Source organism: Adiantum capillus-veneris, chromosome 6 (assembly GCF_014529385.1).
Source record: "Adiantum capillus-veneris isolate H3 chromosome 6, ASM1452938v2, whole genome shotgun sequence".
NCBI classification, from domain to species: Eukaryota; Viridiplantae; Streptophyta; class Polypodiopsida; order Polypodiales; family Pteridaceae; genus Adiantum; species Adiantum capillus-veneris.
The window spans coordinates 15,846,846-15,862,292 of record NC_140936.1 but is presented as its reverse complement, the minus strand read 5'-3'; the positions used below and the strand labels follow the sequence as shown (position 1 = coordinate 15,862,292).

The 15,447-nt window shown below is 40.1% G+C and overlaps 1 protein-coding gene across 3 annotated transcripts; it reads right to left on the bottom strand.

The window, feature by feature from the left end:
- Nucleotides 1-11,327: 11,327 nt before the first annotated feature.
- On the bottom strand, nucleotides 11,328-14,553 carry LOC147455187 (serine/arginine-rich splicing factor RSZ21-like). 3 transcript variants are annotated; one of them, XM_086514018.1, is made up of 7 exons: nucleotides 14,386-14,553; nucleotides 13,424-13,512; nucleotides 13,092-13,329; nucleotides 12,831-12,992; nucleotides 12,449-12,748; nucleotides 12,107-12,357; nucleotides 11,328-11,864 (listed from the first exon to the last, which is right to left on the bottom strand). In XM_086514018.1, exons 1-5 carry the CDS (start codon nucleotides 14,472-14,474, stop codon nucleotides 12,706-12,708), a joined length of 621 nt encoding a protein of 206 aa, XP_086370144.1. In that variant the 5' UTR covers nucleotides 14,475-14,553; the 3' UTR covers nucleotides 11,328-11,864; nucleotides 12,107-12,357; nucleotides 12,449-12,705. The 3 variants fall into 3 exon arrangements, with proteins under 3 accessions (XP_086370144.1, XP_086370143.1, XP_086370145.1); XM_086514017.1 differs by having other exon boundaries at nucleotides 12,107-12,748; XM_086514019.1 differs by having other exon boundaries at nucleotides 11,328-11,831; nucleotides 12,107-12,748.
- Nucleotides 14,554-15,447: the final 894 nt, after the last annotated feature.

Sequence of the window (15,447 nt, the reverse complement as noted above, 5' to 3'; positions counted from 1 at the left end):
TTTCATTATAGCCCGCATTTCATTTTGTAATTTATGTGTGCATAAAGTGCTCCTTGAGGTCTTTCTTTAGAGATACTAAGTGAAAAAATAATTCAGTTTAGCCCATCAATTGTGATTTCAAAAGCTCTCTGATCTTGGCTTTTTTTTAATCCCTTAACCTCAGCATTTTGGATTCATTAGCTCCCTCTAATTACTTTGGCTAAATATGGGGGGGGGGGGGGGTGTCCACACACTGCAAAGGTCAAGTTAAAGGCCATTTTTTTGTGACCACTCACGTGTATTAGGAACGGGTGGAGTGTTTCAAGGCACTATATATAGAGTGCTTGTGTGGTGGTGAGTCTTGTGCTTGAACCAAGAAATCCTAATTTGGTAAACGGACAAACTTAGCGGTTGTGACATTCAGATTTCAATTCAGCAATAAGTCCATGAAGTCCACAAACTCAACTGAGCCTCTAGCATCCCAACCTCTGTTTGGTATATGGCCAGGCCCAACCCATGCAATTCGACATCCTATCGTCGGTCAACCCAGCTAGCCACGCTGCTCATGAGCTATAGGCCTGCAGCCAACCCCACTCCACAAAGGACCCTTCACACACTATAGCAAGTCTTGAGCAAAACTAAAGGGCCAAAGTAGCTCTCTCATTTAGAGGCTACTCCCACAACACAGCATTCCAGGCTTCTTCAAAGGCTTAGAACCTCTTGTCATCTCATGGTTTGAAGATCCTCCAATACCACAAGCCACAAGTACACCTTGATGGCAATGAATGCTATGACAAAAATATATGCAACACATGTGCATAGAGGCACTACACATGTGAACACAGGAATAGACATTGTCAGATATGGTAAGACCTTCCCAACAAGCACACACATGAGCACACAAATTGAAATGCATGCATGCTATGCACCATTTTCCATGAAGCTTGAATTCTCAACATTTTGGACAAATGACATGAGAAAGACAAATGATCAACATGACGACAACTCATGATGAAGACAACAACATGAAGATGAAGAAGACAACAACAAAAACAAAAAATGACGACAACAACATGATCAAGACACTTTTGAAGAGGACACACATGACAAACTCTTCACACATGAATGAATGAATAAATGAATGAAATTTTGTACTACCTGGGACTACTAGTGCACGTACTAAGTCTCTCTTGTGAACCATAGTGATGAATCTAATTGAAATTTTGTACTACCTAGGACTATTAGTGCACCTACTAAGTCTCGCTTGTGAACCATAGTGATGATTCAAATTGAGAACAACTATAATGTATCATAATTCATAGGACATTGAACCATGGTGATGAAACAAATTGAACCACCATGATGTATCAGGTAAATGAATCGTGTAAGGGAGTACATCATGACATGAACACGTAAACTAAAACACATGAAATCTTTGTAAAACCCCAAGTTTGGCTTAAGGGGTCATTTGTTAGGGTAAGCCCAACTTGTGGCTCATATGGGAAAGTCCTATAGCCACCTAAGAAAGGATAGATGATGACATGGTCCAATAGCAAGAGGATGCAACCTCTCTAGCCAATGATTGTAAAGCACTAAGCGTGCTTAAGAGGCTATTTTTTAATGAATCAATTGAACTTTGAGTTCTATCATTGTGTATATACTCTCTCCTTTATGCTCTTGCTCTTGGCATATCCTAACCCTAATCTCCATCTCTCTAACCCTAACAACATGGTTAAGCTAAGGCTCCACTCTCCATAGTCTAACACTACACCATTGGTGATTAGGCAACATGCTTCCCAACAATGTAGAGGGAGAAGACACGAATGATGGATAGGATGAACGGAACCATTAAAAGGGGTATGAGGGGTCATGGTGGTTAAAGGGGTATAGGTGCTAGAATAGATTAAATCATCGCAAGATGAGGAAATTGGTCATACCAACATGAAGTAAATATCTCTAATTGATTCAAGTGCAAATCTAGTCTCATGAAGTAAATATCTCTAAGTGAGTCAAAACTAAATCTAGTCTCATTAAATCAAGCATCATAGGAGAGAATGTTATCCTTCAATGTACGATGATAGGAATATCATCTAATTGGATTTAACATCCAAAGTCCTGCTTTTCTTGGATGGAACATGAACATGAACATGAGCAACATAGCCAAACACCTAAAGATCTCAAACATTAGATTTATAGTTTTTAAATACCTCCTCTTACATGATTCCATCTATCATTATTGTGAGAGAGCGATTGAGAAGATATACATAGGAAGAGAGGCATGATGCAAGAGATTCTTTCCACCTTTTGTGGTTTCTTATTCTTCATCTCCTTAACACCACTTTGTTGAGGGAAGTAAGGGAGAGAGATTTTTGTTTGAATGCCTTTAGAAGATATAAAGAATCAAATGGTATAAATTCACCTCCATTATCAATTCTCAAAGTAAAAAAGTTTAGATTTAGTTTTATTGGTTTTAGCTTGCCTTATCCTATTTTGAGAGTGATCGAGAGCATCAAACTTCATAGCAAGAAAAAATACCCATCTTTCCAGAGAAATCATCTACAAGTATCAAATGATATAGTGCTCCACCAAGTGAATCAACCTCCTTAGGACCTCCAAGATGAGCATGAACATACTCCAAAATGTGAGAGGCACAAAAAGTGGTCTCTACTGGAAAATGTCCATATAGTGTTTGCCTTTTGCAAGGTAGAATCATTACCTATGTGAATAAATGAAGATATAGTTTGATACCAATCTATGTTGGAAGGTGTGTGACATATGACAAGAAGCCCCATTGTCACCAGTCCATTGCCTCTTAACTTTAGCCTCAAGCTCTTGTTGAGTAGGAGTTGCTATCACTACAAGAGAGATCTCACTAGTAGGTAGAGAGAGAGAGAGAGAGAGAGAGAGAGAGAGACAGGGGGTGAGTCACAAGCAATGTAAGCAACCTTTGTAGTGCTTTCTTGTGAAATATCAAGGTCAACATATGGTACGGCTGGATGATTTCTCACTTACATTCTTCAGTAACACAAGGTAGTGGACTCAAGGATGCATGCCAATGGTAATACAGTTGGAATTCACCAATTTGGTGTATCTATCAACGGTCCACTCACTAGCAGTTTCACGTTGACCTTTGTACATAGTCTTCTATCATGTTTTATTTCCAACTTATGTGTTGTAGACCATCTTATCATTTTGAGTAGTGAAGAAGAAGAAGCAAATTTTGGCCTCATCCCTCTACATTGTGTGCTCTTTTTGTTGTGTGCATGTGTGCTTGCAACAGATCAAGCTCTCTCCTTATCTATCTCTTTACATTGTTTATAGACTTTTTATGTGGCTAAGGACTTGTGAGTGGGAAGCAAGAGTACAAAAATAATCAATTGAGGGGAAGGAATTCTCCGTTTCCCTCCCTCGCATTTTGGTACTACACTCGCCCTCAAGATTTTTGAGAGACTTTGAGAATGATCTCCGATTTTAGAGATTCTTGTGGTAGATTGTGAGTTGTGGGATCCTACATAGTTCTTTGAATTGAGTTTTTGGAGTTGGATTTAAATTTGAAGTGCATTTTATTCGCTATTTTGGAGTGTAGGTGCATTTCCAGGCAAGAATGCTAAGGCTCGAGTATCTGCAAATCCCTCATATTGATTTTGCAAGAATCTTGGTTGGTGTTGGAGTTTTCATCCCTACTATATAGTAATGTAAAATATTGCAATACGTGTATCTACCTATACTCAGGTCATAGGTTGTGACAAAAACATGATACTTTTGGTCCGCTGTTGTCTGCAGGCTTTGCACAACTTTTTGATTTTTTGCAAACATGTCTAACAATGATGGAATTTATGATATTGTTAACAAGAAGCTAGAAAAGAACCACCTTCCATGCTTGGAAGTTCACAATGGTCAATTTCTACGTAAAGTTATTGAGATTTCATTGAAGTCCAGCATGATCAATTTCTAGGTAAAGGTTATTGAGAATACATTGAAGGTGAGCAAGAAGAGGCATCAATGGTTCATGAGGAGAATTCTACTTCTCAATAGGTGAAGGCCTTCAAAGATTCAAACTAAGGAGCATTGAAGGTAATGTAGTGGTTATCTATCAATGTGCACGATACCATGATTGGGCATATATAGGATGCCAATTTATTCAAGGATGTGTGAAACAAATTGCTCTTGCTAGATGTGACCAAAACTAAGGCAAGGAAGCTGAAGAAAGAGCTCAACAATGTGGAGGAAAAAGGCTTGTTTTTTAATGATTATGTATTGAATAATAAGACATGTAAATTTCATCTGGGTGATGATGACAAGGTGGAAGCATGCTTCATAGCTTTGGGCAAATTTGCAAGCATTTCATGACCTCTATTCATAGTCGGGAAACACTTCCCTTTGGTGTCATATTATGTACACAACAATGGGAGCTTTTTCATGGTATGTACAACTATAGAAATTGTCTAATCCCAAAATCAATTATACATATTCTTCTCACTCATTGTAGTCCTTGAAACATTTGCAATGTACCTATTCCTTTGCTTAGCAATGGACTATACCTAAATGGAAATTGCCGTTGACTTCCAAGATTTTTCAAAAGAACTATTAAACTCATTGAAGAATTACTCTCCTCCTCCATCTAACCTCAGGCACTATACATATTTTGTAGTCTACTTTTCAATCATAACTATGAAGTTTTGAAAGTGACTAAGCACCTCACTTTTATCTTTGCACATACCCCCTTATATGGTCAGTGATCAAGGTAACATAAATGTTGCATTTAACCATAGACAAAGTCTTCACAAGACCCTCATATATAAGTGCGTACTAACTCGAACACAATTTTGTTTCCATATCATGAGGAAAGAATGCCTTGCCTACTTTCAAAACTAACAAGCTTCACAAACCTTACAAATTTTAGTAACTTCAAACCCTTGCAAACCTATAATACACTCTTAATTCTACATTATCTTTTGCCTTTGTAAATTTGCATGTCCAATATGCTTATCCCAAATGAGTGCCAAATATCACTATCTACAAAAATTATTGACTCTTGGGAAAATGGAAGATTTCATCTCAAGAATATCCACATCAAGAGTTAACATTCCACCCAAATTTTATTCTTGTGCAATGAGCTTTCCATTCATCTTGCATCTGTCTACATAGAGACCATTATAATTGAACCTAACCTACAAGAATGGAGAAAACCTTGCCCTCGGCTGCATCTTTTGTTGCTCTTGCCTGGCGCTCATAGCGTATAAGCCACAACAAGGCTCTATACCATGGAAAGAGATAGGGAAGGAGAGATCTTGAACTCTTGCAAGCACACTCGCACACAATCAAGAGACCACTCAATGGAGATGGACGAGGTTGAAAGTTACTTCTTATTCATTACTCAAAATGATAAGATGTTCTACGAGACATGAGTGGGAAACACAACACGATGAACGACTATGTACAACGGTCAATGTGAATCCGGTAGTGAGTGAGTTGGTAGGATAAGTGGCCATCACTTTTAATAAATAGATGAAGTCGATGAAGCCTATCTGTAGTACCATTGGTATGATCCTCACTACCTTGTGTCCGCGATGAATGTAGGAAAAAATTCTTTTACATGTACCATGTGTTGAGCTTGATATCTTAACAAAAGGCATTGCAAAGGTTATCCCTGTATGCGCTTGCACACTACTTCAAGATTGTAGTCTCACAATAGTAGGTTTCTACTCAATGGGTGACTTGTAATATACAACATGTGAAATGCTCTCGTGTCGTCACAAGTGGATGAACCAAATATGTTTCACTCCCATTGAAGACATGTTATGGTAGCTGATATACCTCTATTGAAGACAATGATATTTGGGAACTTCTTTCTCATCCCTTCCACAAGAGGGTAGTTGGTAGGAAGTGGGTAATTAAGTGAAGTTGCATTCAATTGGCTCTTTAGACAAGTACAGGGCTCCTCTTTTTGCTAAAGGGTATGCTTGTTCCTCATCCATTCCACAAGAAGGTAGTTGGTATGAAGTGGGTATTTAAAGTGAAGTTGCATTTTAATGGCTCTTTAGACACATACAAGGCTCCTCTCTTTGCTAAAGGGAATGCTTAAAAAGTAGGAATTGACTTTGAAGAGACCCTGCTTAATTCACTACGATACATCTTATGGTTGCATTGGCTACACATTATGGATAGCATGTATATCGCATTTATGATGGTGAGATGTGTCTACTTGCAGAGGAAAACATTATATGGTCTCAAAAAAGCATACCGAGGCTATCAAAGGATGGACAACTTTCTCATTTATTTGGGTTTAGAGCAATGCTAACCTTTATGTGCTTATCAAAGAAAGTGATATTTGTATCGTCATCTTGTTGATGGATGATTTGTACCGTATTATGGTGACTTGGGGCGTTTGCATTATTATTTGGACATACAAATGAAGCAAATTAAAGAAAGTATTTCTTTGTGTCAGACAAGATGTTGCTACATAGGTTTGGCCTTGAAGACTACAAGCTTATTGCTACTCCTAGAATGAAAGGTTTAAAGCTTAGTCTTTGTGATATTGGAGGCTACTTTGATGTCACTTCTTTACCGCCAGACCGTCTAAACTCGGCCTTAGTACTCTACTGCTTAAGACACTAATGGTGTCCAACATCAAGTGTTCTCTATCTTATTCTTAATTGCTTGCTAGGCAATCAATACGAGTTGAAGCAACTGGTGGTGAATCAAAGATAATAGCTAAATCTTATTTGAGAGCTCTATTTGCTTCATTAACTAGTACTTAAGAAGCGTGCAAGACTCAAGCGGCTGCCTTAGAAACCACTTGTGCACACTCACATGAAAGGGCAATTGCAAAGTAGAGTGGTGGAAGAAGAACGTGGGTGGAAATGGTTGCAACGACAACTTCAGAAACACATGTTTGAAAAGAGGTAGCTAGGTGGAGAAGGTCTCGGCCTTTACCTAGCTAGTAGCAGCATCAACACCAAGAGTTACTTTGTTGTAGCTCTCTTGCTCTTCAAGTTCCAGGAACCACAAGGTGTTGAAGGCGATGCGACGCCCCGAAGCAATTGTTACACCGCCACCATAGCTTGTCGTGCTAATCGGTATGCTACTGTCATAAATCACATGTAAAGCTACCTGGTATCAAGCATTCAAAAGTAAATTTGGATGGTCTCACACAATATATGAAGGATAAGTCAAAAAGGTATACTTACCAAATATATCTCTTTTTGTATCTCTATATACTAAACGATAGTGAGTTCAGTATATACAATTGAGAGTTCTCTCTCTCTCTCTCTCTCTCTCTCTCTCTCTCTCTCTCTCTCTCTCTCTCTCTCTCTCTCTCTCTCTCTCTCTCTCTCTCTCTCTCTCTCACACACACACACACACACACACACACACACAAGTCACACACTCATATTAACAAGTGAGCATGCACTATTAATGAAAAGGAGGGAAAGCATCATCATTGGTTAGTACTCTAAGAAGGCCTTAATACCCAAAAATAATAATCCATTGTATTTGATAAAAGTTGTTTCCCTCATCTCCCTAATTTTGCTAAAGAGATTGGTGACCATTACTTCTTAAGATCATATCATTCTGACAAAGCTCTCTCAAACATAGCCATACCCGACTCTTACCTATTGTCTCAACTACTACAAGCACACCAAGCACAATAGGTTAAGCACAATTTCCTAACTATATCTAAACAGTTATATTATGTAAATTCTTGATAACAGAAGCACATGCTTGTAAAAAGGATAAATATGACATACATGCAAAATTCACTAACATAATTTGAAGGGTTTAGACACTGCCAAGCTTGTCTCCGTGAGACCGCCCCTCGTAAGAAGAATGTGATCGTTCTAGCACTTTATGAAGCATGTACAAAGAAAGGAGCTCACTTTGTAGAAGCTACCACAATCTTTTGTTGAAGATAAAATTTGCACTCAATAGAATTAAATGTGGGACACAAGTTTTTTTAGTATAGTACAAAGGATAGACACCACTCAAAAAGCGAAGCATGCTCTTGCAATAAGACCTCCTTCATGTCACACACAAATTACACTAAAGTTTGCATAAAAATGCAAATTATGCAAAAATCGTCATGCATTATCAATCTAAGCTTCCAAACCTTACAAAAGATAGGCATCCATCAAGTCAAAGGTCAAAGATGACCATGATTCCATTGTTACGAACAATTTTCCACCAAACTTCAACCAAAGATGAAAGTTGTCCAATTGTTGTAACTTAAAGGGTTTATATGACTACAAGGGAAGATGGTATATGCCTAGAGGGCAATCCCAAATGTATGTGTGGATGGCAAATGTAAATGTGTCTTTAGAGGGCATGACACAATTGGAACCTAGACGGCTGAATAATTTGTAAATATTGTAGTAGTGTTATGGGTGACAAAGGCACTAAGGGGAGGTAACCTATAGTTTTGGTGATGCTTTGATGTAGAGGCTAAGTAGGCACCGACGGGGCCAAGCGGAGGCAATGTTGAAGTAACTGAATAACACCTAAAGGGTGAAACCTAAGGAGGAGCAAGGCAAGGGACATATATCCCACATGCAATATACAAAGCCACCACCCCAAATAATAAGGGGGGCTCTCATTTATTCTTGAGCAAGTCATCATCCCAAGCCCATGACACTCTTGAGTTAAAAGTAATAGCCTTGTATTTCTTTCACGGCTCATCGTGTTTACTTATTTTGTTAGTAAGTCATCGTAGTTTACAATTATGGTGGCACTATTTGCGTGGACAGTACTCGTGCTACATTTGCAACCCTTGTTGCCATGGTTATTTGAGGAGCTTGCTTCGCTTTGTTGTCTCCTCAAAGCTTCTAGTGCTAGCTTCAAAGTTACTCCGCTTAGAGGCTTTAAGTCTTACCTGCAAAGATGGATTATCATCCATCTAGCTTTTTCTTCTTGAGCATAACTTTGCATCTAAACCGCCTCGTATAACCCTTTGTAGTGTACATCTACAGACCAATATCCATCGACTGAGTATATATTTGTTACCTGAAGTTGCACTTTAAGATTGGTATACAGTTTGCCCACACAATCCAGGTCTAGTGGCCATACAAAATTGTGCTCTGAACTAGCCTTGTTACACTTTAAATAACATCAAATCTACTTTGTAATTGTCCTTTTCGAAGATTGATTGAAATGTTTAATGAGAAGGGCTGCAGCCTTTTTTTGCTTGTGATAAGACATGTTTTCATGACTTCTACATCATCTCTACAACGGATAGCTAAGCTAAAATTTCCAGCTCTGCAAGTAGTTTGTTTTATATACAAAGGACAATCTTCCCCTCTGATATTGGACTCTCTCCCAAACTTCCAATTTTGCCAGTTTGCGAAATAGGTTCAGCAATGGGTGGTGCTGTCTTCACCACACCAATAGGCTGTAGGCTGTGGAGAACTCCCTTAGTCTCATCTTTGTGAATATCTCGATAAATTTTACCTACGCTGGTTTTAAGGGCTTTAGGAATTTTACAAATTTCTTTGGACCGTTTCTTTGGAGGTTGTGGGCTATGGAGGGCTGAGGCAGCCTCTTCTTCATGGATTATTCATTAAATTTGGCATAGATACACTTTATGCAACATATCATCACAGTTCAAGCTTTGCAATGAAAAGATTGGCCACTTCCACACTGCTAGGTAAATCCTGATGACCAAGACTCGGGTTAGCACACTTCATCCGCTCACCAAAATATCTTCTCTGAAGTACGTTGTAGTGTCGTTGCAGAGACTGAATTCATGCCACCAAAATTCCGACACAGCCTAGTGGCCTTTTGGAGGTTCCAAGTACTTGTCATAAAACTGAACAGAGCACTCCTCAAATTGGACAAAGTAGTCTAAACTAACTCGCGCACAAGTCACTTTTAAGATTTCCAATAGCCAACCTGAAGGTGCCAGTTACCAAGACGGACGCTATGAGATCCTGCAAATTTTCCTCTACTGCTTACGGCTCATTTTTGTGATCCTCCAATAGTCCAAAGACTCGAAGCACCGATGAATTTACAATCCTACATAAGTGATTGTGTAGCAAGCTATGAAAGTGAAGTTGGGAGGTTTCCAAAATTAATTGAAGCAAAGTAAAAGACTCTTCTATTGCTAGATTGCAAAAATTACAAAGCTTCAACTTCAGTCATAACTTTATGTGGTATGATTCTTTAGGACTGTCCAAGGAAATAATAGGCATTGGATTCTTCTTCACCTTTCATTTGGATATGGACAAGAATACCCAAGAATCTATAAGCTATATGGCTCAATAAAAAACATGAAGACCCAACCAAGTGAGGTTTCACACTAAATAGAATGTCAGTATATACTTAGTAGAGCTGTCCAAGGAAATGATAGGCATTGGATTCTTCTTCAACCTTCCATTTGGATATGGACAAGAATACCCAAAAATCTATAAGCTATACGGCTCAATAAAAACATGAAGATCCATCCAAGTGAGGTTTCACACTAAACAGAATGTCAGTATATACTTAGTAGATGTATATACGTAGTAGATCTTCGGAGATGAGAGTTTGAAAGAGTGGACAAAGTCGCATGACCTACTTAGCATACATCACAAACTATTACATTACTGCCTCGTTCACAAACAAAATGACTATAGAGTGAATTGGCAGAGCTACATCCAATAGAATCCACCCCATACAGAGAGAGAGCCAAGACCGACTTCTCGTATCCTTGCATGTTGCCCATGGGAAAGGATGTAAAAAGTTATTCTAAGTAGCAATTTCATCGAGCCACAGCAAGAGTGATACTAATCAAACAATTGATTAGGTAACATTTGTATGCTCAAAGCTAAAACACCAATGAACATGTCAGTAACACAATCTCCATTCATAAGCCCCTGATGAGATAAATCAACTCGGCTGCAGCTCAAGAGAGGTCCTCTCATACTCATGTTACACAAAAGAGAATCCAACTCTGGCCTTTTGGACATTAAGGAGAGTCTACCATTCAGGCATTGAGGAATATCACTCATGTTACACAATAGAGAATCCAACTCTGGGCTTTTGGACATTAAGGAGTGTCTACCATTCAGGCATTGAGGAATATAAATACCCATGAACTACTTACTTAGGAGGGCAAACTAGAATCCTAAAAAGGGCAGAAGTACAAAAAGCTACAAACCATTGCATAACAGCCTAGTAAAAGGCTTTCCACTCATGCAGTAAACCACGAAGAAATCAACTGTTCTTAAAGCCATGACACAATTACAGACCAGCAACAACCACATCAGTTCATTGTATCAGATGAATCACTCAACCTAATTGGACAGATAGCAGAGAGAAGTATAGAGCAAAGAGTACTGCATGCTACAGGTGTAATTGTAACAGAGACACACAGCTTGCACTGACAAACCAGCTTCCACTATTAGAGCAGATTACTTTTGTACAATCATAGAACCTGGCTTTTTTTCCATACCATAGTAACTCTTATCTAGCACTGCCCCCTCGGATAGCCCTATTACCAGTTCCTATTTGCATCTATATAGAGCCCACCATTTACAGTCATCTCTTTTCTCCCTTTCGTAGACATCGTAGGCATCGCCTCAGAATAGACCACAGATTCCCATGAGAAAACCTAGTTATAGGTCATCATTACTTGCCATCAGTGTTCACTAGATATAATTAGGCTTAGTATCATCTTGAAAAGCCATCAGCTTCTTAGCGGTTTGTATGAAGCCTGTCGCGACACCTCCAGCACCATATCTAGAATGGTCTGCTCTCTTGTCTGTTAGAAGCGAGAGGTACAAGGCACAAGGAGCAATGTAGGATATAGTCAGGTCTGACCTCAGAAACAGGCTGTACATAGGAGAATTCCCCGCCAGACTCATCTAACTGTCCAATACCTGCTCAATTACCATGTTGCGTGTACCAGCCTCCTGTGAAGAAAATTATATACATGCAGTTCCCTTGACCAAGGTTGAAAAACATACAGGCAGGACACTTGAAAATCTCTAGAAAAAAATCAGAGTCACGTAGCTAGGTTCAGACAGGCCACTAGAGTGACAAAAGAGAAACAGCAAACAATACACAGCACTTGTCACACCAACGGAAGGAAACTGCCTTCAAACTATCCCTCAAACAGACAAGAGGTATCCTAGCAGTGCAATGGGAAGCAAACCTATTGAAGTGCAGCCCAGCCGAAGAAGCACTTTGCAGACGATACTCAAAAAAAGCAGAAAACCAGTTCTTTAACAACCAAGCAGCTGCCGCACGAAGATACAAGAATCTCAACAATTGGAAGACGAACGCAGCAGAATTCGCAGTGGACGAGCCACGGACGAAGATAGTGAAATTTGAATTCCAATCTGAACTGATGAAGATCAAGATGGCGACCAAGTAGCAAAAACCGATCCACTAGCAGAAGCACACCTCAAAACACAACAAAAATCCTAGTGAGCTTGAGCTGGTTGACAAAAGAGAATTAATGCTACAATGAAAGCCCTATCATACAGCTTCTTACTTTAGTAGTGAGTCCAAAAACTAGACACACAGAGCAGAAACTTATCATCAGAATGCAGATAAGGCTGTTAAAGTTGTGCCTTCAGCTGAAGGAGACCAACTTTGAGTGCAGACCAGAGCAACAAAATTATCAATTTGATGGAGCCAAGGAACTAATGCTGAGTCCCAGTTCAAGCAACATAGCTGCAATCACAACGTTTCTGCAGAGAGACATTGAGCCTGCCACAATTCACACCGACAACCTTTTATGCCAACCAGTCAAGGACTCGCACTTCTCTCAAAACGGCGCTCCCTTGGACTCCTGAAATCACGAGCACCTATGAGAATTGTGACATTGACAGCCCTGCAATCATCTGATCGAAGGTAATTAGTAGAACACATACCCATTGGCAGGGGGTGAATTTTTGAAGTTGCCCCTCCGAGGAGGTGGTGATCGGCTCAAACTTCTCTCTCGTGGAGGAGAGTAACCTGACCTTGCCCGTACAGGAGATCGGCTCCTCTTCGATCCGAAAGCAACAGGACTTCTGCGACGTGGACTTTGACCACTAAAAATGAAACAGTACAAGGTTGTATGTGTTAAGCACACCCCCATCAAGACAAAGCAGCAACAATCATACAGACAGAAGATGAGTGAAGAGAGGTACCCTCGGGTATAACTAGGACTCCGCCTAAAGCGAGGACTTCGACTTCGGGCACGCACTCCACTTCCAAGACCACTAGGTCCAATGCGTAGTCGACATTCCCTGGCAAAATGACCAGATTCTCCACATTCATAGCATTTCATATCCTCTCCTCCACGACCACCTCCACCGCCTCGGGGACCCCCACCAGAGCCACCACCACTCCCACCACGTGACAACTCCACCCGCCAACCATTTTTACCTGTACATAGCTTTCAAAAAAATTAAGAATGATACAAGCACTGTTTCAAAATATAGGCAAAGCACTACAGCAGGAAAAAGAAGTGAGTGCCCACCATTTAAGGCCCGTATCGCATCACTAGCATCTCTTCTATCCTCAAACTCCACAAAGGCAAAGCCAGGAGGCTTTCGAGCCACCCACACACTGTATTGTTCAGAGGTCAAACAATCACGTGACAAGTATAAAAAGATTTCCTTACAATAAGGCCATTTTCACAATCAATGTCTTCCACATATAGCACTGTGAACTTTGGCAACAAACAAGATTCTATAGCCAAAGTTCACATACACATCAGTTCTTATTGCCCCTTGCAATATATATGAAAGGCTACATGCGCATTTGATCTAGTTCGAAAGAAAGCTCCACATGGTTGGCAACATAGAAGACTTCAAAGCAGAAACTAAAACACATGATCTAGTTCGAAAGAGAGCTCTACATGGGTTTGCCTGGTCTAATTCGAAATCAAGCTTCACATGGATTGGGACACATAAGACTACAAAGGAAGTTGCAAATATGGTTAGATGGAATCCAAATCACGAAAAAAGAAATATGGGGACTTGACTTCATATGAGTACACCAATTCAACCGAATCATTTTACTAAGTACTCTGAATCTCTGACCCAGTCTAGTACTGTACTGATTACTAGGGCACGAATAGACAAGAGGCTTAAAAGGACTGGCCACTTGCAAGAAAGCGAGTAATTTCCATACAGACTCCTAGACCAAGGGTTTGAGCAGAAGACCCTTCAGACAGGCACCTTCCTTCTGAATGCTATACCTTGGGTTCTAGGACTAGGGCACCAAGATCTGGAAGAAGATGATATGCCACTCGGGAGCTCTCAGAATTTCTTGAGTCAGCAGGGCCCAACAGGGCAGACTAGGCATAGCGTATATCTGCTCTGGAGAGCAGAACATCATCGAGCTCCTTCAGATCGCAAAAACGGAAATTCCGTAGTTCTGCTCAACGCAGATCAAACACGCAGAAACGGAAAGTCGAACAAGTTCAATGAGACTTACCTGCGTAGAACGCCATACATTCTGAACTCGTCCTCGAGATCGCGCTCGGAAGCTCGAGGGTCCACGTTCCCAACGTATATGCGCGACATGGCGAACGACAAGCTTGCTCCTTAGCGTGGATAGCAACGAGGCGAGGTCCACCTTCCTGAGTCGAACTTGAGTTTTAGGGTTTCTATCTTTTAGTGCGGATATAATAATTCGTAGGACCTTTATCTTAGTACTTTCACACGTGGACGGACAGACAAGTCTGCTACTGCCTTTTGAAGTTTTGTCTGGCGGGAGGGTTGTGAGGAGCTTGAAAATTTTGAAACTTTAGGCTTTAGAGTGTTGATCAGGGTCGCTATGGGTAGGTCAACAAGTGGAGGTGACATTGTCACGTGGAAGTGAAGGTTGATGGGTTTGTTCAGGGGCTTTGTGAATGTAGTGTAACAAAATTGGGTGTGAGAGGGATACATACATCAGCGTGTTCATTTAGGAATGAATAGAAATCACTTTCTTCTTTTAATGAACCATTAGAGGAGACAACATTATTTTTAGGAACATCAATTGACAAATATCATGTAAGCAGAAATATAACTTTTTTGACTTGTCAAAGGAGTCATGAGATACAATGGGGATGGTGTTGCCTCTCTCATTGATTCATAGAGTGATGTCTCTACCCTTGTGATGAAATGCTACCACCCTCTGTGGAAACTTGATGGAAGCAGCCATACGATTGATGTTGGAAGTTGGGGAGACCGGTTGCTTAGACAAATCAACAATTCCTCATTCACTTCACCATCAACATGTCACCTTCTCTTCCAAATTCAAGTACACACACACACACCTAAATTATGATAGCGCGCACACACACACACACACACACAAAAGAATAGATTGACAAAGAAAGAGTGTAAGAGGGATTGTAAGAGATGTAGACATAATCATGGAGTACACAAAGTAACACAGCATAGTATAAAAGAGAGGGAAGGAAAAATTTAGGGCATGTACACAAGAAATGCCTAAAGATTGTAGCTCCAAACTCCACAGCACCTCTTGTGGAGTATAGTATTTAATATTTGA